This window comes from Lycorma delicatula, chromosome 3, assembly GCF_047948215.1.
Source record: "Lycorma delicatula isolate Av1 chromosome 3, ASM4794821v1, whole genome shotgun sequence".
Taxonomy (NCBI): Eukaryota; Metazoa; Arthropoda; class Insecta; order Hemiptera; family Fulgoridae; genus Lycorma; species Lycorma delicatula.
The window spans coordinates 222,251,580-222,274,373 of record NC_134457.1 but is presented as its reverse complement, the minus strand read 5'-3'; the positions used below and the strand labels follow the sequence as shown (position 1 = coordinate 222,274,373).

Sequence of the window (22,794 nt, the reverse complement as noted above, 5' to 3'; positions counted from 1 at the left end):
GTAAAAAAATTAGGTTTATTTACTATGAACATGTAAAATTAAATTAAATATAAATGGGATTTTGATTTTTGGGAGGTTAAAAAATCTTATATAAAATATTCCACACATTAATTAAAATTACCAGTACTGGGTCAAGAACGGTTGGAATTATGGAAGGTGCTGCGAATTTGTTGTAACGCTGTTTTTGTGTTACGATAGTTTAGTAATTTTTTTGTCGTTGTAGTTTATTTTTGTTTGTTTTCATATTTTATGTTGTAAATGAATAGTTGATTGTAAGGATAAGACTTTTTAGGCAAGTACTGTGTTGCTAATTTTTATTAAATTGTTTTCATAAATAATTGTAAGTGATTTGCTTGCAGATTTTTGTATTTATTTATTTCATTAAATCGGTATTTGTCAATGATAGTATATTAATCGTTGTTAGTTTTAACATTTCAAAGTAATTTTACATCTTGCGCTTTAGTATTAAGTTAAAAATTATTATACTCCATTCCTTTGGGAGGTTATGTCAGTTTTTACACGGAGATGCCTCCAAAAACAGTTGTATGCTTTACTGCTTTAAGTAGACATAAATTGTGAATAAAATAAGATCAGTTCATAATTGTGGTTGTAATAAAATCTAATGCCAGTATATGTAGTATTATTATATTATTTGTAAATGTTTAGTTTTGGCTGCTAGAAACTTTTTATAACCGTTTTCAAATTATGCCCACTTTTTTGTGAGATTCTAAAAACCTTTCACTCTGAATTCCCCTGCTGATTGATCTTTTTTTTATTGTGTTTACCATTTTTTTGTATCATGATCTTTAGTTTATTCATTATGGTGTAATAAACATTTATCTTTAAGGCTTCATTCACTGTAGTAGAGCCAGGTTGCCTGAGAAATAAATTTGTATATTTTTTCATGTTAGACAACTTGATTATTCATGTAATGTTGTCATGTTATGAGATTTCGGTTAGTTGCTCTTAATTTTTTTTATCTCAGTGTTACTAATAATTATCATTGGCCTTGTATCATTTTACCAGATTTTGTTTGGTAAATTTGAAATTCAGAAGGTTATCAAATTTAAATTCTTTTTTTTCATATGTACTAACACACAGGTTACATATCTGCTACATAACTGACTTACTTTACAACAATTAACATTATAAATTTAACTGCTTTTTATTGTTAATTATATTTCCATTCATTATATCTTAATTTGATTATAACTTGAATGGAGTATCCTAGTCTATCTATTAAATATTACAGTAAACAAGATATGATAAGTTTAGAAACACTATACTAAAAGTCAATTAAAACAAGAAACTCTGATGTAGGTTTTGAAGTAGAGCATTAGATGGTTTGAACTCGTGATTAAATTGAATGGGAATTATTCTCTAGGCCTAAGAATGATAATGGGGACTATGCTAGTGGAAAGTGAGGATGAGGATGAGGATAATTGAGAATAAATCAGGATGGTTGAAGTTGGTGAGTAAAAGAAAATAAACATTGCAAGAGGTAAAGTTAGTAGTATTGCTGTAGATAGACAGAAATTAAAGAAATGTCTCAACCGTGTCGACCCTGATGACAAGGAGAAGATGAAGAAAAAACAATATTAAAAGTAGTGAATTATTTTTTTAATATTTGATAACGAAAAAATGTATCTAAATAAATTTGTTTGGCATTTGTATAATGATTAAATATAACCTGTAAATCAGAAAAATATGAGTTAAATTTTCCTTATGTAGGCCACTAGTATTCAAATCTGTATAAAAGTAACTTTCATACAGTTACTTTCATACAGATTTGAATACTAGATTGTGGATACCAGTGTTCTTTGGTGGTTGGGCTTCAATTAACTACACAACTCAGGAATGACCAACCTGAGACTGTATAAGACTGTACTTCATTTCCATTCATACATATAATCCTCATTCATTCTCTGAAGTAATACCACCACTCTGAAGTAACCATTCACCATTCTCTGAAGTAACCACCTTACAGTGGTTTTGGAGGCTAAACAGGAAAAAGAGAGGCCACTATTAAAAACTTTTTGTGTTATAAAATATACTGGCCCTTTATTTAAACAGCTAACTTATTCTTACTTTTATTAAAAAAAATAATTGATTTTTTATTAATTTTATAGATATAATGTTTAAAAACAAAAAGAAACATAAATGTGTAGTACTTATTTCCTGCTTGTAAACATTTATTTAATGTTACTTTTAAATCTTTCTGCAGGTGAATATTTGTCCCACATTTTAACATTTTGTATATTTGTGACACTTTTATTTCTCTATGGTGAATTGATTTTAAAGTAGCTGGACATCTGTTATTTCTTTTTGAATGATTAACTCACCACATAACTCAAAGCTTGTGCCATAGGAATATGGAATGAAAATTTTGCAGAGTATGAAAATTGCGATTCCTGACTGAGATTGGAATTTGGGAGCTCCTGATTCGCTACCTCTCTGCCACATGGATCAGCATCTGAGTATACACATTGACATCAAAAGATTGTAGATCTAAAGATATATATAGCATTTAGGTCTGGCAAATGTTTTGTTAATGTTTGTTTAATGAGATTTTTAAATATTGTTTTGGGAATATTTTCAATTTTACAATTGCACACAAATTTATATATATATATTTACATATACATACATACATACATACATACATATACATACATACATATGTATATATTATGTACAAGAGTTGTACTTTCATTTTGTCATTATCAGTTATATTAAAAATGATAACATGTTAAATGTTCTTTAAAATGGTCTAGTGGCAACATTTTTCAACCATTACGTTCCATTTTTATGATTTACACACATACATGATAATTTATACTGCTCACTAGTATAATGGAGAGCAGTATAAATATAAAGTTTACACCCGACTTGAAGTTCACAGCAGAATATGAACCCAAAAAATTGCCCTATTTTTCATATCTGAAGGTAGACCACAACCACAGAAAAAAACAAAACCACATTGAAAACCCACTACAGCTCACATCTACTAACACTTATAAACACACTTAGTAACTACATAACACATCCAGTAATCTAATTTAATCTAAACATGTATATTTTCATGAATTTTACATTGCCTCTTACTTATCCAAGTTGACTCAATTATATTGAATACCAGGTACAAACATATTAATGATTTCGTTTATCAAGTGTAAATAACAGAATAAAGATGTATATAGAAAAAATTACTGTTAAAAAAGTACATAATGCTAATATTTATCAACCAACATTTTTACAAACTCTTAATGAATGTCGATTACTTAAATTAGAATGTTATGTATTGTATTTAGAAATTGAGACATTAATATTTTATCAATGCAGTTTTTTAATTGTGTTCTACCCTTGTAAAATAAATAGTGATTAAAAAATATATACAGTAACTTAAATGTAATTAAGCATATAAAATTACTTTTTTCAATAAATAAAATCTTTCCACATGTCTGTGTGTTTCGTAATCTGAATTTGTATATGATGCTGATACACTTTATTTTAAAGATATATTAACTGGTTTAAAAACTATGTTTAACAGCTTCTTTATAATTATAAGTAATTATTTAATGATTCATATTTTTAAATTTCAGGATTGAAAATGAGTTTAACATTTGGTAGCACTGTTACTCCGAATAAGACTACAGCCCCAAGTGGATTTAGTACATCAACACCAGCTACAGCACAAGGTATTGCTTGCTTGTCTTGTTTTCATTTGCATATACAAGGTGTGTGAGAAAAGTAATAAGACTGACTTTTTACTTACCAAAGTTTTTATTTTTCTCAAACAATAATATTATCAAATATTATTCAGAATAGTTCCCTTGGGCAGCTATACACCAGCGGAGTTGTTCCCACTCCTGGTAGTAGCGCTGGAAGGCTTCAACTGGTAGGGCTTTTAACTGCTTAGTCACAGTCTTTTGAATATTCTCCAGAGTTCCAAAATGACGTCCTTTTAAGACATGTTTCAATTTCGGGAAAAGGAAAAAGCCACAAGGACTCAAATCAGGTGAATAGGGGGGGTTGAGGAACCGTGGGAATGCACCTTGAGGTCAAAAATTCCATGATGGAAATGGTCATGTGACACGGAGCATTGTCATGATAAAGCATCCACATGTCTGCAATGTCTGGTCTCATGCGAATCACTCTTTTCCTGAGCCTTTTAAGGACACCTTTATGAAACACTTGATTGACAGTTTGTCCTGGAAGCACAAATTCTTCATGCACTATATCTCTACTGTCAAAAAAGCAAATCAGCATGGTTTTGATCTTTGATTTGCTCATTTGACATTTTTTTGGTCGAGGAGATGATGGAGTTTGCCACTTTGTTTCAGGATCGTACTAAAATATCCAGGATTCATCACCTGTGATCACACGATTGAAGAATTCTTGGTCATTTTCAGTCCTTTCAAGAAGATCAACACACACGTTTCTTCGATTGCGTTCTGTTCCGTTGTGAGGTTTTTCGGCACCAGTTTCGCACAAACCTTTTGCATGTCCAAATTGTCTGTCAAAATTTGATGTACGGTGAAAGTGTTTAAATTTAACTGTTCACTCATCATTCTTATTGTTAAACGATGGTCTGATCTCACAAGAACCCTCACACGCTCAACGTTTTCGTCAGATTTTGAAGTTGAAGGTCTCCCTGAGTAGGTTGATCTTCAACATGTTCTCAACCTTCCAAAAATTATTTGTGCCAGCAGAAAACTCGTGCTCTTGATAAGCAATGTTCCTATAGGCGTGTTTCAATTTTTCAAAGGTCACACTTGCAGATTCCCCAAGTTTAATGAGATTCCCCAAAACTTGATTGCACAATGTTGCTCTAAATTCCGATGCTCCATTTTTGTAACCTACAACAAAAAGACAACTTCACTATTGGTGCTGTCAAAAATAATGTGTTGGCTGAACGGAGTTGAAACTCGTACTGAGCATGTGGAAGGGATGAACAAACCAGTCTAGCACAGACTGGTAGACACAGTGTTGCTAGATCACTCGCAGTGTTACCAATCTCATTACTTTTCTCATACACCTTATGTGTGTATATATATATATATATATATATATATATATATATATATATATTTATTTAAAAGCTTTAATTATTTTGAAATGATTTGTAAATGTGTATGAAAAATGGGAACAATTGCAGAAGAGTAAGAACCATAAATTAAATTATAATCATGTGGCCTTTTTTTTTTCAAATTAAGTAGAGCATCAGTAATTAAACATGTCTGAACATTTTATGTACATGTGTGTGTGTTTGGTGTTTAGGTGTGGCACCCTAAATCATTTTATATCTCCAGAACTACACGATCAATTTTGACCAAACTGGCAGATTATTTCTATATATGGGGCATTGATGCCATTAAATTTTCAACTTAAAAGGTCAAGGAGTTAGGCTGTAGAGCAAGGTCACTCTCATTATCTTGAAATCTCTTCTAATTAAGGTCTTATTTTTCTTAGGTACATTCGTTAACGATTAAAAAATAATATTTCTAAAAAGAAAATTTGCAAATCGCACCCGCACCCCAAAAAATTATTTAAATAAACGAGCAGCTATGTGGGTATTGTGTGTCATTAGTACCTCCTCTCTCCACAAGGAGCGCTAGTGTAGCACTGGAGTACAGCTGCTGTAGTCGTCTGCTATGTTGTAATATCACAGGCGAGTGGTAGAATTAAATAAATAAATAATATTTAAAGTGTAGAACAGTATTTAAAGTTTCTGCTAGTACTGCCACACCAGCGTGAATGAAATTTTGTATGAAGCACACTTTAGTTAGAATCATTAAATTAAATTAAAAAAAATTAAAATGATAAATATTTTAAATTAAGTTATGTGTGTAAGCTGTGCATCAGAAAAAAGCCATGTGGTGGGGAAGTCCTTCAATTGTGTTGTCAGCTTATGTTATTAATAACTATTTTTTTGGCAAATCAGAAAACTATAAATATGATAATTATAGTTTTTTTTTGTTGTAATTATGGAGGTCACAAGAACAGACATTGTAAGTAAAGCATGTTGTGTTATATTTATTAATAAGAAAAGATTATACGTAAAATTTGATAAAATAATAGGTATTATGTATGTGAGCCTTAAACTGCTGTTTTTGTTGTAGTAGTTTATAGAAAGCTATTTATTGTGACAGTTATTAATAAGTAAATAATTCACCACCAACAATCTATTGTTCTTGACAAGTTGCTTAACAGGAATTCTACTGTGTGTGATTGTATTATGTTTGTGAATTTTCTGTTCTGTGAAATATTTATACACATTATATATGCAATTTTTTGTTATTAGCTCCTGGTTCTGGAACTTCTCAAGGATTTGGATCATTTACTCTTGGAGCTGGAGATGCCAAATCTAATACTGGTATTAGTTTCACACCTGTTTCTGCAACAACTGCAGGTATGTGTATTATATAATTTATACAAAATCTTTTACAAAGCAATGTTTTCTACTCTTTCTTTTCCTGGTTTATGTGAACCAGTACCTTATTATAGTTAAAGGCAGTATCACCAATTAGTGAAGAAACCTTATTTTTTATTGCGGTAACCAGTTGTAGTGAAAGGGTAACCATTATAAATGTGACCTTACTAATTTTGGTTGTGTACGATTCACTGTTGTACTGCCATTACTTGCTTAGCAGATGTGAAACAAAATGTGTGAGTGGAGGTTGTCTTGTTTTCATTGACATTTAGAATTATAGAATCAATTGAACAGAAAATCTACATTAAATTTTGTCCGAAACTTGGAGACATGCAAGTAGAGACAATTAGAAAGATACTAACAGCTTTTAGTCTTAAAGTTATTACGTTTATTAATAGCGTGTTATCACTACTACAAAGATGGCTATACATCTGTTGAAAGCTATGAACTCTCTGGCAGATCTTCCACCAGACACCTGGAAAAAATCGAGCAAGTTCGACAGATTGTGATGAATAATCATCAGATAACAATTAGAGAGCTTGAAGATAAAATAGGAATTTCATTTGGCTCAATGCAATCAATTTTAATGGAAGATCTCAGGTTGCAGCATGTAATAGCAAAGTTTCTACTCATGAACAAAAGGAAAACAGACTTCAAGTTACGCAAGAAAAGGTGGAATGTGCTAATTTTGCTTCTGATTCTATGAAAAACATGAAACATGGCTATGACCCTGAGATGAAGTCATCCCATTGGAAAACTCCCAAGTTGTCTGTGCCAAAAGTAAACCAGGCAATCGCAAAGAATTATGAAGGTTATACTGATCGTTTTTTTCATTAAGATATGGTTCATCACAAGTATGTTCCTACAGATACAATAAAGAGTACTACATAACTATTCCTCATCGGCTAAGAGTTGCTGTTGAAAAGACCAACTTTTGGGAAAATAGCATCTGGAAAATTCATCATGACAACACACTTGCATTTGAAGGAGTCTGTTTTGAAGGGGACAAGTACATTTGTTTTATGAGCCAAGGTTGGACACTTTTTGATCACACCTTGTTTAACATTTGTCAAGTTATAGATTCAATGATGGTTCACATTCAACAGATTTTGAAAGCCAATAAGCACCATGATATATATTAAAATAATTTACCAAGAGCCTAATTTAACCCCTGATTAAGTTTATTTTCACAGTGAAATGGGTCATGGTGACATTGCTTATACAATAAGATCCTTCCAAAGTGTTTTAAAAAACTGCTGCCAGTTTCATGTTTTTACTATGTATAACATTTTCTCTTCTGTGTAATTCTTAAGTTTCAATTCATTTGAAGAAAACCATCAAGAATTAATTATGGAACTGTATATTAAAAAAAGTACTTATTTTTCTATAGTTTTTATAGTATTGCAGTTTTATGTTCCTTACTTCAATAATAGATATTATAAAAAATTAATCTAAAGTAAATTGAAGGACAGAATCTTAGCTGTAGTTTAAGATGGTTGGTTTCAATTTGGTGTGTCATTTTTTTCTATAACTTATTATTTTTGCTTCCAGTAAATATAGCAAATATTTATGTAAATTGAACTGTGTTTTAATAACAGTATTTCATTACTTTCATTTTTTCAATTAACATGGCAGGTAAAGATTGTAAAAAAGAGAACCAACCATTTACAATTAAGGGGACAGGTACCTTGCCTACAGTATTGGGTTGCTTCAAAAAAGGAAGGATTGTAGTCTAGGCATTGTATTTGTCTCTACAGCTGCTTTTCTATTTGGAGAGCTCTGGAAGTGAATAAATTCAATATTTTTCCATTTGGTTCCATCTGGTTTGTAAAAATGTTTCTTTGGTGACACACAATAATATACCAGTAATGAGTTAATAAGGTTTCGTAATTAGCTCAAAAAAATTTTATGTGTAATATTCAGTCCATCTTTTACTAATACTGGATGATGTTACATTCAGACTAAACTGATTGCATTAGTAGCATAGAATAATCTGTTTTAGCCAGTAATCAGTTGGTTATTCAATTATGTATTTGTTAATATTAAAAATAAACAAAATTTATTAATCATTTACTTGCTTATAATAATGTGTTTATTAAACAAATTAACAAAACTTTGAAATACCTTGATTCAGATTTAAATTATAAAAGGAAATTAATTTAATGTCTTGAAACATGAGTAAAAGTTTGTAGGAGAGACAGAGAGAGAGAGAGAGAGAGCTGTGCATTATTTTAATATCACCAACTTTGTAGTAGTGTAATTAAAAAGTTTGTTTAATATTTTGATTATATAGCTAGATTTAAATATTGTTTTTTAGCATATGTTATTTAATGATTCTTGTTTAACCTGTCAAATATATAAATAAGTTCAAAAAGAAAGAGCAAATTACTCTCTTAAGTATCGTTAGTATTATATAATTAACTTTTTTTTAAATTCTGTTCTCAGCAAGCGGGCAGAAATCTACTGGATTCAATTTAGCAACAACAACTGTTGGTAGTTCTGTTGGTACAACTTCCTTTGCTTTGCCCCTAACATCTTCAGCAACACCAGCAACTGCTTCAAGTATAGCATCAACAGCTTCATCGATTGGAGCTCCTTCATTCTTTGGTTCAGTCGCACAGCCATCTACTCTTAAATTAGGAATCCCAGCTTCTGCAACCACAGCTTCTTCAACTACTACAGCAGCCATTATTCAACAGTCAGCAGGACAAACTACAACTTCTACAGCATTAGTTACTTCAACTACGTAAGTTTCAAGCTGCAACTTACAATATGTTATTTATTGTTCTTTTTTAACAGTAACATGTTCAATTTGAGGTGCACTAACACTGGAATAATGAACTTATTTGTATAACCTACTACTGTTTAATTGTTTAAAATAATTACAATTCGAAAATAGAGAAATCTGGTAAATTGCCCTAAAATTGTTTTTTTCTGCTTAAAAAAAATCAATCTAACTGTAAAGTTCTATCTATATCCAAGCCCAGAAAGTGATAATGATTTGGTATAAAAAATTAACATTTTTCATACAGTCAACTTTTTTTTTCAAATATTCAACTTTTTTTCTCTGAATTAATCTTTTTTACTGAAATATTTTACTGAATTTTTTTATTCAGTTGACACAACAGAAAAGTTGGAAAATAAGACCATTTGACATAATTATACTGAGGAAATCAAATAAATACAATTGTTTTCTTCCTTCTTATACATAAATATTAACAATATTTTTTTCAAAAAGAAATCTGGATCCAGACTAAGACGTAAACTATTCTGATATATCTGCAACTCATGAAGTAACATAAAAATTGAAGGATGGTTATAATTAAGGATAAAATTTCAGTTGTCAAAGCCATTTTTAACTGGTTTCCTGGATTACGTAAGTTAAATAATGTTTGTTGCAGTTTTTCAGTGTGATGGTGTTATGAAGTGGATAATGAGCTTAGTTAGCATTTGATATTTAACCAGATAATAAATAAATTCAGAAAGTGTTTAGTTTTAATTTTAAATACCTAAAAATTTATCAAACAAAGTATAATAAAAAGTATTGTAGTTTCATAATTATGAAACAATAAAACAAAAGGTGTTCCACTGTTAAAACCAAATTAAGAAGCAAGATTTTAAAAGCAAATACTGCTGCAAAGTATAATTGAATGTGCTGCAATTATTGTTCATATTGGAATTAGGTGTTAGTGTGATGTCACATTGATGCTGTCTTTTCAAATGAGTGAAGACTTATTTTCTGTTTAAAAATAAGATGGTTAAATTATATATATATAATATTTTTTCAGCCTCCACAAAGTATAGAATTAGAGAACACTCTTTCCTTTACTTTTTTATGTTCAAAACATTTTCAGGCCAAATCCCATTTTCAGTGATATTTTTTAATAATACTTCATCTCTTTACATTTACACATAAAATCTTTATCTTTTTACTTTCATTTTGTAAAAATTGTTATAATTGTTTAAAACATTTAAAAAATTCAGAACAAATATTTGTTCGATCAAGAAAATGAAAAAGTATTTCAACAACTATTGATTTATCAATATCTGATCTTTGTGTACAAACTCAAATAATTTCAACAAGAATGTCCCCATCAAACTATATATATATACAATTTTTCTAAAGTTTCTAATTTTTTATTACTATTTTCATATTCAATATTTACTCTTTTGATTATTTCTAAATTAGCTATATTATGATTGTTATCTGTTAAATGGTTGGCTACATTTGAGAAACCTAATAAAATAAAAAAATAGGTTATAAACGTAAATTCAACCTTATAAATCTACAGAATTTGATTTGTACAGAATTTGATGAGGACATTCTTATTAAAATTATATTTAAGCTGGTATACAAATATAAGATATTGATAAATCAATAGTTATTGCAATACTTTTTCATTCTCTTGACTGAACAAATATTTGTTCTGAATTTTTAAATGTTTTAAATTTTATTAATAACAAATTTTACAAAATAAAAGTAAAAAGATAACGATTTTATGTGTACATGTAAATAGATGAAGAATTATTAAAAACTATCACTGAAGATGGGCTTAGGCCTGAAATTGTTTTGAACAGAAAAAAGTAAAGGTAAGAGTGTTCTCTAATTCTGTACTTTGTGTAAGCTGAAAAAATATTATATTATATATAGTTATTTAAATTAACGTACAGAGGGGAAAAAATGGATTATAAAAATTCAATTTAAATAAATAAATAAATATGTATGTTAAATTTGAAAATATGAATACTCTCTTTAATTTCTTAATGACATTTTATCAATACCCCCGTAACAGAGTGATTGTTGAACATTTTTACTCATTTTATTCCAGGTTTAAAGTATTACCTGTAATTATAAATTTTATCTTATAAAATTTCCATAGATTCCATTTTCTTGTATTCAAAAATCAAGATACTGATAAAGTTATATAAAAGGAAAAAAACTAAAAAAAATAAATGCTTTGTGTATTGTTTGGAATTGAATAAATAAATTATGATGAAAGGTACATATTATTTTTATTATTGTTATAGAGTCACACCAAGTGCTCCAGTTTCTGCATTAACTTCAACTAGTATGAATTATGTACAACTTGAAGAAATAATAAATAAATGGACTTTGGAATTGGAAGAGCAAGAAAAGTTGTTTGTAAATCAAGCTACTCAAATAAACGCTTGGGATAGACTTCTTGTAAATAATAGTGAAAAGGTATATAAAAATGATATATTATTTTATATTTTCTTTTTAGAAAATATTCATTAATTGTGTATTATTTTGTTAGATTCCATAATCATAAGGGTTGTGGCCAGTGTACCAAGAGTAACAAGTTACTTCCAATAACAGCATAGTCATTTTCAAAATAACAAGCATTCATGCTGACGAATTGAGGAGAGTAAAGTGGCTTCATTCATACTGTTGTCTTCATTGACCCAAATATACAGTTGTACAGCAGCCAAGCCAACTAAAATACTGTGATATTAAGTGTAACTAGTGACTTTTTTCATCATTTTTTCCATCATAGAAACTAACTGTAGTATAGTGAAGATAATTACTCTCTGAGAATACAGCTATGATTATTGACTGGTCCTCTTATATCTAAGATGCTTTACAAGATCCACAACCATAACAAAGTTGAAACATTTCTCTAAAGTATAAATCAGTGTACACTTTTGTTCCATGAAACAGATAGACATAACATAATGTGTATTGCCTCACTAAGTTAGGAAAAAATAACTATTTTACTTGGACATAGAAATATGTTATATTACTGGAACAAAATATTAACTTGATTTTTTTTAAATTATGCAGTTGAAGTGTATGTAAATATTTTTAAATTTTACCATAATTACTCCTACTCAACAGGTCACAAGCCCAATATAGTTCATGAAACAAGTACTATTAATTAACTCTAACTGTAAAATAATATTAACATGATAATTGTAATGTTAATTTCCTACTGCTCAGTGTAATATATTCTACGGATTTGCTTATTCTGAATATTAGGATGATGCTTCATATGTAAAGGAGTCAATCCATATGAAGTGATACAATAAAGGTTGCTTGACCATGTTTAGTTTGTTAAATTGTTTTATATGTTATTCCCATATACATTGACAGTTCAAAACAGATTTTTTTTAAATATTTATCCCAGCTTGCTTGTGAGTGGCAGCCATTTCTGTTTAGCAGCACACGCTAATTTTTGACTTTGCAGACATTAGTGTAAACTTTAATATCTTTGGATTGGATTACACTAGAACATTGCAACATGCACAATTCTTTTTATTAAATTCTCATCTTTAATTTGGGTCCTTTACATTAAAATCCTAATAAGTGAAAATTACCTGTAAAATGAATATTAAAATTTAACAAAAGTGAACTTTTAGAGCTTAAATTTGCAAGGAAGGAGTGAAATATTAAAGTTCATTTTGTTATTATTGCATATGTTACCATACTCACCATAACTAGAGTAAGCACATTTATAAACATTTCCTTCTTTTTTTTTATGGATTTTTGAAAATCACAGTTTTTATTTTTTGAAAATTTGAGGCTTGATATTTTTGGTGGGGCTTGGGATAAAAATTTAATTTTCGTACATAATATGCATCTATAGGAGAGAAAAACTACCGTAAAAATTTCTACTTTGATATTTGACTCTGAACAAAGTTATGAATTTTCAAAGTATACATACTTAATCTGCATTTACATTTCAATTAACCACCCTAAAATTTAAGAAATATATATTTTACTAATCTAAATTATATAAAAATTGTGTTACGCTTATGTGTCTGCAAAGTCAAAACTTAGCATGTGCTGCTAAACAAAAATGGCTACCACTCGTTCATAAGTGGGCTGGAATGAAAATAAAAAAGACCTATTTTGTATCAGCAATGTGTATGGGAATAATATATAAAAAAATGAAAAATTGTGAAGTAACTAAAAATATTTTGGTTGATCACTTCATATGGATTGACCCTGAGAAACAAAATTCATCTTTCATTAACAGTTTCTAAAAGCCTTTGACTGTGATGCTTTACCCTTTATCAGATTCTTTTCATTTATAATATTGCTACTTAGATGAGGAGGTTTCGCTTATACTTTGGGAAATGTGCAATTTTACTCATAATTCACAAGAAGTGCCTGGTTGCTGAACTAATCAGTATATTGACTTGTTAAGGGACTTATGTGATTCAAATGTTGGCGGATAGGCTGTATGTCTGTGTACACTTTTTTTTTCATCAAATCATGGATTATTGATTTCAGAATTATCAATACTTAACCCTTTAATGGTTCTTTATTTTAGCATCGTATCATATTATGATGCCCTTTTTTCCTTCACCAAACCTTTGTTATTTTGCCCATTCTTTTTAAACGTTTTTGATCTATGTAACGAAATATAACAAAAAACTAATTTAAGGACCTATTTATATACTTTCCTTATCATGCAATGTAAAAAAATAATATTTAAAAGTTCAATTATATCACTACTATTTACAAATGATGAACAGGCGATTTTGTGCTAATAAATAACACTTAATACCTAATTGTCATTTCAATAATATTGTTAAACACTAGTAAGTAATTCAGATAATAATACAAAAATCATTAAAACAAATAAATAATAAAACTAGGACATACATAACTTAGGAATAATCAAAATAACAAAAATAAATGCATGGTAACAGCTGTTCAGGATATAAAACAAGAGATATAGAATAGAGAACCGATATGCTACTAGTGCTTCATCGTCAAATTAGATTAAAAATGGAACTGGACTTTCAAACATTTCAGTAAATCGTCAAAAAACAGAATAAAACTGTTCAGTTCATAATGACAGATTATTTTGTCAGAGGCACTTTTCAGAAAACAAGTGGACACAGTATTTTCTCAAGGACAATTTTTATCAAGGTAGTTAATGACTAGTTATCTCATCAAAAACTGGTAAAAGTTTAAATTTCCATTGAGTTTATTTCTTCTAATCATGCTCGAATACACTTTCAAAGATGATATACACAATGAAAGTACTCTGTTCTATTAAATACAATATGTATTTTCAAAATTAAACTTCATGCTTGATTGTTTATTGTGCATCATCAAGTGAAAAGATATAAAAATTATGTGGATGTGTACAGTTGTAAGTTTATGTCACTTGTTACTTCTGTTGTATATCTATAATAAATATCTGTGTGTTGTAGTATAATAGATGATGAAACTTAGTTTATGCCATGTTGCAGATTTTCATTACGCTTTAAAACATGCACCATTCAGTTTAACAGGTAATATCTTAATTTAATAAATTTTCAAAGAGAAAAACACTCAAAAATCATTTACATTACAAAAAATTAAAATGTAAAACTATACACACACATTTTAATTGTTAATCGTCTTATCTATTTCTGTCAGTTCAAATAGAGTTTAAATGATTTAGAATGTGATTTCAGCTTGGAATGTTCAGAGCAGTATTTTATAAATTTTTTTACGTAATAGTTGTGCTTATTTTTTTAGAAACATCAATAGATGACAGTGAATTTCTGACATTATAATTGTTTTTATTTTATTTATTTAGTGCAACAGAACAACCCCTTGAGCCTTTGTTTATTGTACATTGAACACAAAAAAACTAATAATGTACATATTACGTTAATATGTACAAATCTATAACAAGTTTACATATATGGAGGGGGACATTCAATAATTAGAGAGACAAATTGATGTAGAAATGAAGCAGTTCATATGAGCAGTTTTGTACTTTCATGACTTTAGGTTGGCATCATTGGGTTGAGCTGAAACAGCTGATGGATAACAATCGTTTTGTTTATAACCTCAATATTGCATTTAACAGTGGCTTGTCCGCTTGAATTTTCCACATTAGTTGAACAATGTTCAGTGATCCGTTCTTTACTTTCTGAAGGTGAAAAACTGCCTAAAATTTTTTCTCGAATGATTTTACAGTATGGTGAAACTTGTATGAACTGCGGAAATTTTTATAAGTGGGTAGAACAGTTCAAAACTGGACGAATCTCAGTGACTGACAAGCAATGTCCTGGCCAGCCAGTTGAAGTGTCAACTTCTTTGCTTGAAACCTGCATTGATATTATTCGTGAAGACCGACGTATTACAGTTGAACATATAGCAAAAACAGTTGCAATAAGTTTTTGCACAGTTCATAACGTTATCAGTAACAAGCTCAAGTACAGCAAAACAAGTGAAAGGTGGGTCCTGAAAGAGTTAACGCAACAACACAAGGAAACAAGACTCAAAGTGTGTACAGACTTGAAAGAATGTTATGAAAAGGAAGTTGACTCTTTTCTAAACTAGATTTTAATGTGCGATGAAACTTGGGTTCACCATTTTGAACCAGAGTCCAAAAGACAAAGCATGGAATGGAAGCACACCAGCTCACCTGTCCGAAAGAAATTCAGAATGAAACATCAGCGGGAAAAGTCATGTTGAACATCTTTTGGGATGCCCAAGGTGTCGTCTTTTGTGATTAATTGCAAAATCAGCATACAATAAACATGCCTACTATTCAGACATGCTGATGAAAAAAGTAAAGCCAGCAATCGGAGAAAAACATTGCGGATCTCAAAGAAAAGTGTTGCTACACGACAATGCTCGCCCTCACACTGCCCAGCTGACCCAAGAAACCATAGAAAAATGGGTTGGGAAATACTACCACATCCTCCCTACAGTTCAGATTTGGCTCCCTTGGATTTTCATTTGTTTGGTCCACGCAAAGAGGCATTGCATGGAAAAAAGTCCAGCAACAACGAGGAGGTCAAAGAATTTGTGGGAAAGTGGCTTAAACAACAAGACAAGGATTTCTTTGCATTAGGTATAAAAAACTAGTTCATCGTTGGGACAAGTTTATTAATATTGGTGGGAATATAAATTTACTATTTCACATGTACTTTATATATTAATTTCAGTTTGTGTCAATAATCACATTTTTAATAACAATTTTATTTAAAAGATTACCAAATATAAACTTATTTTCTTTTTATTCATTTAGAGTTAATAAATTATTAATGTTGAAAGTGTCTCAATAGTTTACTTTATTATTCGTTTACAGTTTTCAATTTTCTCCCGTATATAACAATGAAAAATGTAATTAGTATTTCAGTGAATATATATTTTATTTTCAAATAGTAACTCAACCGCCAAAACACGGTTACAGAAAAACCTAAAAAAAAAACTAATACCAGTAGTCTACTTTTGCAGAATCTTGCATCAGTTGGTACAAAATTCTATAATTACATCAAATAAATAATAAAAAATTAAAACTTAAAAAATTTAGAAAACATAAACACATTAATAACCACAAAATTTTAATAACAATACAACTGTATTGGAATGAATTAAATGTAATGTCTTTTTTTTATCTTTGTTTTAGATAGTAGAATTGAACAATTCTGTTGAGAATGTTAAATTGCAACAGCAGCAGCTAGATTATGAACTTGATTTTATTCTTGCTCAGCAGCGTGAGTTAGAGGAATGTCTGACACCTCTTGAAAAAGAACTTGCATCTACTCCTGTTAATGTAGATCCTCAACGTGAACATATGTAAGTCTTTACTCATAATTTTTTTTTAATTTTATAATCTAATTTGATATTACTTGTTAATAAATTAAGTAGATCGTGAACACGAGTGAATATCTCAAGAGATATTGGAAATCATTCATCTGGAATTCATATTTATGAGTAAAATGAACTAATAACTTCAAAAACTCACCAAAAGTAAAAAATAATATAGGGTATTAAACTCTTCTTTAAATTCTGACTAATTTGGTCTAGAATTAAAAAGAGAATTGATAAAGAACAACAACATTAGTGTTATTGTTTTCTTTTCAGATTGTTATATTTTTAAATTCATTTTATTACACAAGTTCACTTTAGAAAATGATGTATTGATTTATGAGAACGTAAAAAGAACCGTTTCAGATCAGTTTAATTGTCAATACTAATGTCATTTGACCTCATCTGGGTTTATAATTTATACTTCTTATAATGCAGAACCATTTTATTAAACCGTACATATTACTTGTGTGGTATGGATACCTCAAATTATTATCAGTGATAGTTTTCAACACAATTATCTTAGGATGTATATTCTAAGGATACCTTTAAGAGAGTATCTATCAGTGCTTAAGATTCATTGCTGACAGAGTTCATGCCATGTGCAGCTAAGCAGGTCCTGTAACTCCTCACAAAATATCTCCCACAACAAATAACTACTGCATACGGTTTGAGAATATTTGTTTAATACTAAGAACCAATGTAGTATATGTAGTGCAAGGAGTGTAAATTGCAAAAAAGTATTTTTCAAAGATTGTAGTCTGTTTTCTGACTAAGAATCTGCACCCATTGATATTTTTATTGTCTTTCTTTGGAGGAAAGGAAAGCAGTTAATTATTACTTCCTTGTACGAAGTAAAGGAAGTATTGTGATTGTGAAAAATCTCGGTTTTCAGATTTCAACTGAACTATCCATTTTGAGTAGTTTCGGTGTGACGTCTGTACATACGTATCGCGCATAACTCAAAAACGATTAGCCATAGGATGTTGAAATTTTGGATTTACTAGTACTGTTGTAACATCTAGTTGTGCACCTCCCTTTTTGATTGCAATCAACTGAACCAAAAGTGTCCAAAAAAGCCCACAATCCAAAAAATTTGGATTTTGGACTTTTTCTTAACTACAGCCCTCACTGAGAGCTTTTTAACGATATATCATAAGTGGTACTTATTTTCATTGGTTCCAGAGTTATAGCCAAATAAAATTTTAACTAATAAAATATTTGGATCTTAGAAGGGAAGGCACATCAGTTTGAATCAGACTTCATCTCCTTTCTTTTCTTTAATTTATTTTTTTATGACTTTTTTGTTGATTCCACTATATTGATTTATTAATAATTATTAATCTGTGATTGTAAAAAAAAATTGCAATAAATAATTATTCAATCACAATAAAAAAAAATCAGTGAAATAAAATTTTATGTACTTTTAAAAATGTGTATTTGTAATTTCATAGGCATTAATACATATGCATAGATTTGAAGACATAGGTTAAGTGAAATATCTGATTATAAATATAATTTAGAATCTTATTATTTTTGGATTTTCTAGTTTAATTTCTGTTCAATTTTAATTATTCTGGAATTTCTGTTTAATTTTATCTTCATTAAAGTTAACTTCAGAGTGACTGAAAAATAGACCCTCACAAGAACAACATATACACTGAGGTTTACACGCCCGATCTTTAATAAATTGCAAAATATTCTTATCTTTTAGTTTATTACTCCTCTGATATTGTTAGACAGTATTCTCCCTATGTTGGAGTTGATCATCATTTTGTTTATTTGTTTTTTGTTCCAGTCATTTAATTGTTGTTTAGTCATTTAGTTGTTTGATACCAAAGAAAGCAGGGGCAGATAAATGTGAAGAATACAGAACAATTAGTTTTAACTAGTCATCCATCAAAAATCTTAACTAGAATTCTATACAGAAGAATTGAGAGGAGAGTGGAAGAAGTGTTAGGAGAACACCAATTTGGTTTCAGGAAAAGTATAGGGACAGGGGAAGCAATTTTAGGCCTCAGATTAATAGTAGAAGAAAGATTAAAGAAAAACAAACCAACATACTTGGCGTTTATAGACCTAGAAAAGGCATTCGATAATGTAGACTGGAATAAAATGTTCAGCATTTAAAAAAAATTAGGGTTCAAATACAGAGATAGAAGAATAATTTCTAACATGTACAGGAACCAAACAGCAACAGTAATAACTGAAGAACATAAGAAAGAAGCCGTAATAAGAAAGGGAGTCCGACAAGGATGTTCCCTATCCCCGTTACTTTTTAATCTTTACATGGAACTAGCAGTTAATGATGTTAAAGAACAATTTAGATTCACAGTAACAGTACAAGGTGAAAAGATAAAGATGCTACGATTTGCTGATGATATAGTAAATAGTAGTAGTATTAGTAGTATAGTAATATAGTATAGTGATATAGTAAAATAAGAGGAGAAAAGATTATGGAGGTAGAAGAATTTTGTTATTTGGGAAGTAGAATTACTAAAGATGGACGAAGCAGGAGCGATATAAAATGCCGAATAGCAAAAGTGAAACGAGCCTTCAGTCAGAAATATAATTTGTTAACATCAAAAATTAATTTAAATGTCAGGAAAATTTTTTGAAAGTATATGTTTGGAGTGTCGCTTTATATGGAAGTGAAGCTTGGACAATCAGAGTATCTGAGAAGAAAAGATTACAAGCTTTTGAAATGTGGTGCTATAGGAGAATGTTAAAAATCAGATGGTGGATAAAGTGACAAATGAAGAGGTATTGCGGCAAATAGATGAAGAAAGAAGCATTTGGAAAAATACAGTTAAAAGAAGAGACAGACTTATCTTAAGACCACATATTAAGGCTTCCTGGAATAGTCGCTTTAATATTGGAGGGATAGGTAGAAGGAAAAAATTGTGTAGGCAGGCCACGCTTGGAATATGTAAAACAAATTGTTAGGGATGTAGGATGTAGGGGGTATACTGAAATGAAACGACTAGCACTAGATAGGGAATCTTGGAGAGCTGCATCAAACCAGTCAAATGACTGAAGACAAAAAAAAAATTGTTGTTTGGTTTGATATAATTCTTTTGATCTTAATTTGTGTACATGTTCTAGTTTTCAAATTTTCTCTCTATATTCATCATCCTCTTTATATTTATCATCTCTTAATTTTTTCTTCTTTATATTTATCATTTTCTCTTAATTTTTTTTATTCTTTCTTTCTTTGCAACATTTTCTTCCTTTTTTTAATTTAAATATATTGATTTATTAATAATTATTATCCTCTGATTATAAAAAAAATTACGATAAATAATAATTCAATAAAACAATTAAAAAAAATGAAAAAAATTAGAAGTTATTAGTTAAATAACATTTTACGGACATTTAAAAATGTGTATATGTAATTTATTTAATAGGCGTACAAGGAACTCATGTGATATCCATGTCAGATTTTTTTTTTTGTTCAGAATAGTTATTTATAATTTAACTTTTTTTCCATGTAAGTAGATTACATGAGATACTCAAAGTAAATAACGTTTCAATCAATTTTACATAATAGAAATATTTTTTTTTAAATGATTGTTTAATTTCAACTTTATATAATTTTATTATCAGCAAAGATCTCTATGTAGTTATCACTATTAATTTAATGCAATTTTTTCAACAAAAAAAGTACAAAGAAAATAAAGCATTTACACAGAACCTTATCTATGAAAGATATATTATTCTAAATATAATATTTTAATAGGATTAACAAGATTTAGTGTACTTAGAATTTTTAAGATTTCTTTAAGAGTTTAATTTTTATTTTTCAGGTACCATATGGCCGAAAATATGGATACACAATTAAAACAAATGTCTGAAGATTTAAAAGAAATTATTGAACACCTTAATGAATCCAGCAAGACACAGGATAGTACTGATCCAGTAAGTAATTACTGCTTATTTATTGTATATCAGTCAGATAATAATTATATCATACTTGAATTTTGTACCTACTTGATTACTTTTGGACTAATGTAAAAGTTGTTTAAATAGTGCATTTAAATTTTATTGTGACATATTATTGTGTTACATTGGGTACCTCTTTTCAAGTATATCTATGCATTTGTTTTAATTATTATGTAGATTTATCTGGTCTGTTTTACTGAAGTGTGACTTGTATTATTCCTACATTTACGAGGTGTGACTGTTAAATACCAAGACTACTGCTCCTACAGAAGAACTGCGTGTGCGGCAAATTTGTACGACCCGACAGCTGTGTAACGTGAAACATTCTCTTTCGATTTTTGCCACTACAGTTTCTGTAGACATATTAGTCTGGCTGTGGCCTTTGTTTGGATAACATCTACTTGTTTTGCCAAAAAAATTATAAGTGTTTTATTAGAGCAAAGAATTGTGAAATTTCATATGAAACTTGGAAAAATCACTACTGAGATTTATCTTTTATTAAAAAAATTTTATGGCACTGAACGTTTCTCACATGTGCAGGTTTTAAGAGTTTCCAAGATGGCTGAGAAGACGTTGAAGATGATGACCAAAATTCAAAGCAATGATGATTGTTTTTTCAGTATTCATGGATTGTGTACCTTCACTGGGTTCCTGAAGGTCAAACTATTATCAACATTACTATCTTGAGGTCCTTGCTCACCTCCATGAAAAAAATTAGAAAAAACAACCCGAATTGTGGAAGAACAATTCACGGCTTCATCAGGACAATGCACCGGCTCATAGTGCATTGTCTGTCGAGATGTTTCTAGCCAAGTATAACATCCCACTGTTAGACCATTCGCCTGATCTGGCACCATATGACTTATATGTTTCCCAAGGTCAAATTTGCATTACAAAGAAAAAGATTTCAGACCGTAGAAGCTGTGAAAGAAAAAGCAGAATGTGTCGTGAAAGAGCTCACAGAAGAAGACTTCCGGCACTGTTTCAAACAATGGAAAATTCGCGTGGAGCTCTGTAGGGATAGGTGTATATTGAAGGGGATAACTAAGTATGTATGAATTTAAAATAAAATATTTTACAACATTAGTGTCGTTATTTAATAGCCACACCTCATATATATGTTAATACTCTTAAACTAATTAATTTGAAGTCCCCATACAGTTCTTGAGTTTCCTTTTTGTGAATATTTGCCAAAATAAAACCATTTACTACACTCATATAGTGTTAAAAATTGAGGGGAGATTCATCTGAGATAATGATGTCATATAATTTATTCATAGTTGCTTTAGTCACATAATGTGTCATATTTTATTACACTTTATTAAATGTATGTAATGTCACTGTTCACAGATTGTCCAGATTGGAAGAATTCTCAATGCGCATATGAATTCCCTGCAATGGATTGATGAACATATATTACAGATTCAGAATAAGTTAGATGAAGTTTCAAAACTGCACGATATTCATAGACGTGAAAATGAGCGGTCTTTCCGATTAACATATGAATGAATAAAAATAAATAAATAGTAATTTTTTTTGTGTTCAATAAGTTTCAGTTTACAATTTGTATCTACTTTTGTAATATCACTTTGCTTAAGTAATTTATTTTTAATAAAATTAAAAAAAATATTTATTAACATATATATGTATTTAATATTATCTTTAAATATGCATTTATTAATGAAAATACTGCTGTAACAGTAAAGCATGTTTTTAGCAGTACTGTTTTTAACGATTTCCTGGTATCAACATCATTTTAAAATTATATTACCAAAAGCCCAGAACAACTTCTCATGTATAATTTTTTTTTAACCACATGGTGAAAAGTTGTTGTTTTTCAAAATTTTTGTTG

At 29.5% G+C, this 22,794-nt stretch overlaps 1 protein-coding gene across 3 annotated transcripts; it reads left to right on the top strand.

The window, feature by feature from the left end:
- Positions 1-123: 123 nt before the first annotated feature.
- Positions 124-22,583, top strand: Nup62 (nucleoporin 62). Of its 3 annotated transcripts, none has more exons than XM_075361569.1 (8): positions 124-292; positions 3,603-3,698; positions 6,305-6,412; positions 8,879-9,179; positions 11,462-11,636; positions 16,819-16,988; positions 20,807-20,918; positions 22,293-22,583. In XM_075361569.1, the coding sequence occupies exons 2-8, from the start codon at positions 3,611-3,613 to the stop codon at positions 22,449-22,451; spliced, it is 1,113 nt and encodes a 370-aa protein (XP_075217684.1). In that variant the 5' UTR covers positions 124-292; positions 3,603-3,610; the 3' UTR covers positions 22,452-22,583. The 3 variants fall into 3 exon arrangements, with proteins under 3 accessions (XP_075217684.1, XP_075217685.1, XP_075217683.1); XM_075361570.1 differs by lacking the exon at positions 124-292 and adding an exon at positions 316-340; XM_075361568.1 differs by lacking the exon at positions 124-292 and adding an exon at positions 1,354-1,471.
- The last annotated feature ends 211 nt before the right edge of the window (positions 22,584-22,794 follow it).

Coding starts and splice junctions, on each gene's coding strand:
- Nup62 (XM_075361568.1), top strand. Junction 16,989..20,806: donor GATCCTCAACGTGAACATAT/GTAAGTCTTTAC, acceptor TTTATTTTTCAG/GTACCATATGGCCGAAAATA. Junction 20,919..22,292: donor CACAGGATAGTACTGATCCA/GTAAGTAATTAC, acceptor CACTGTTCACAG/ATTGTCCAGATTGGAAGAAT.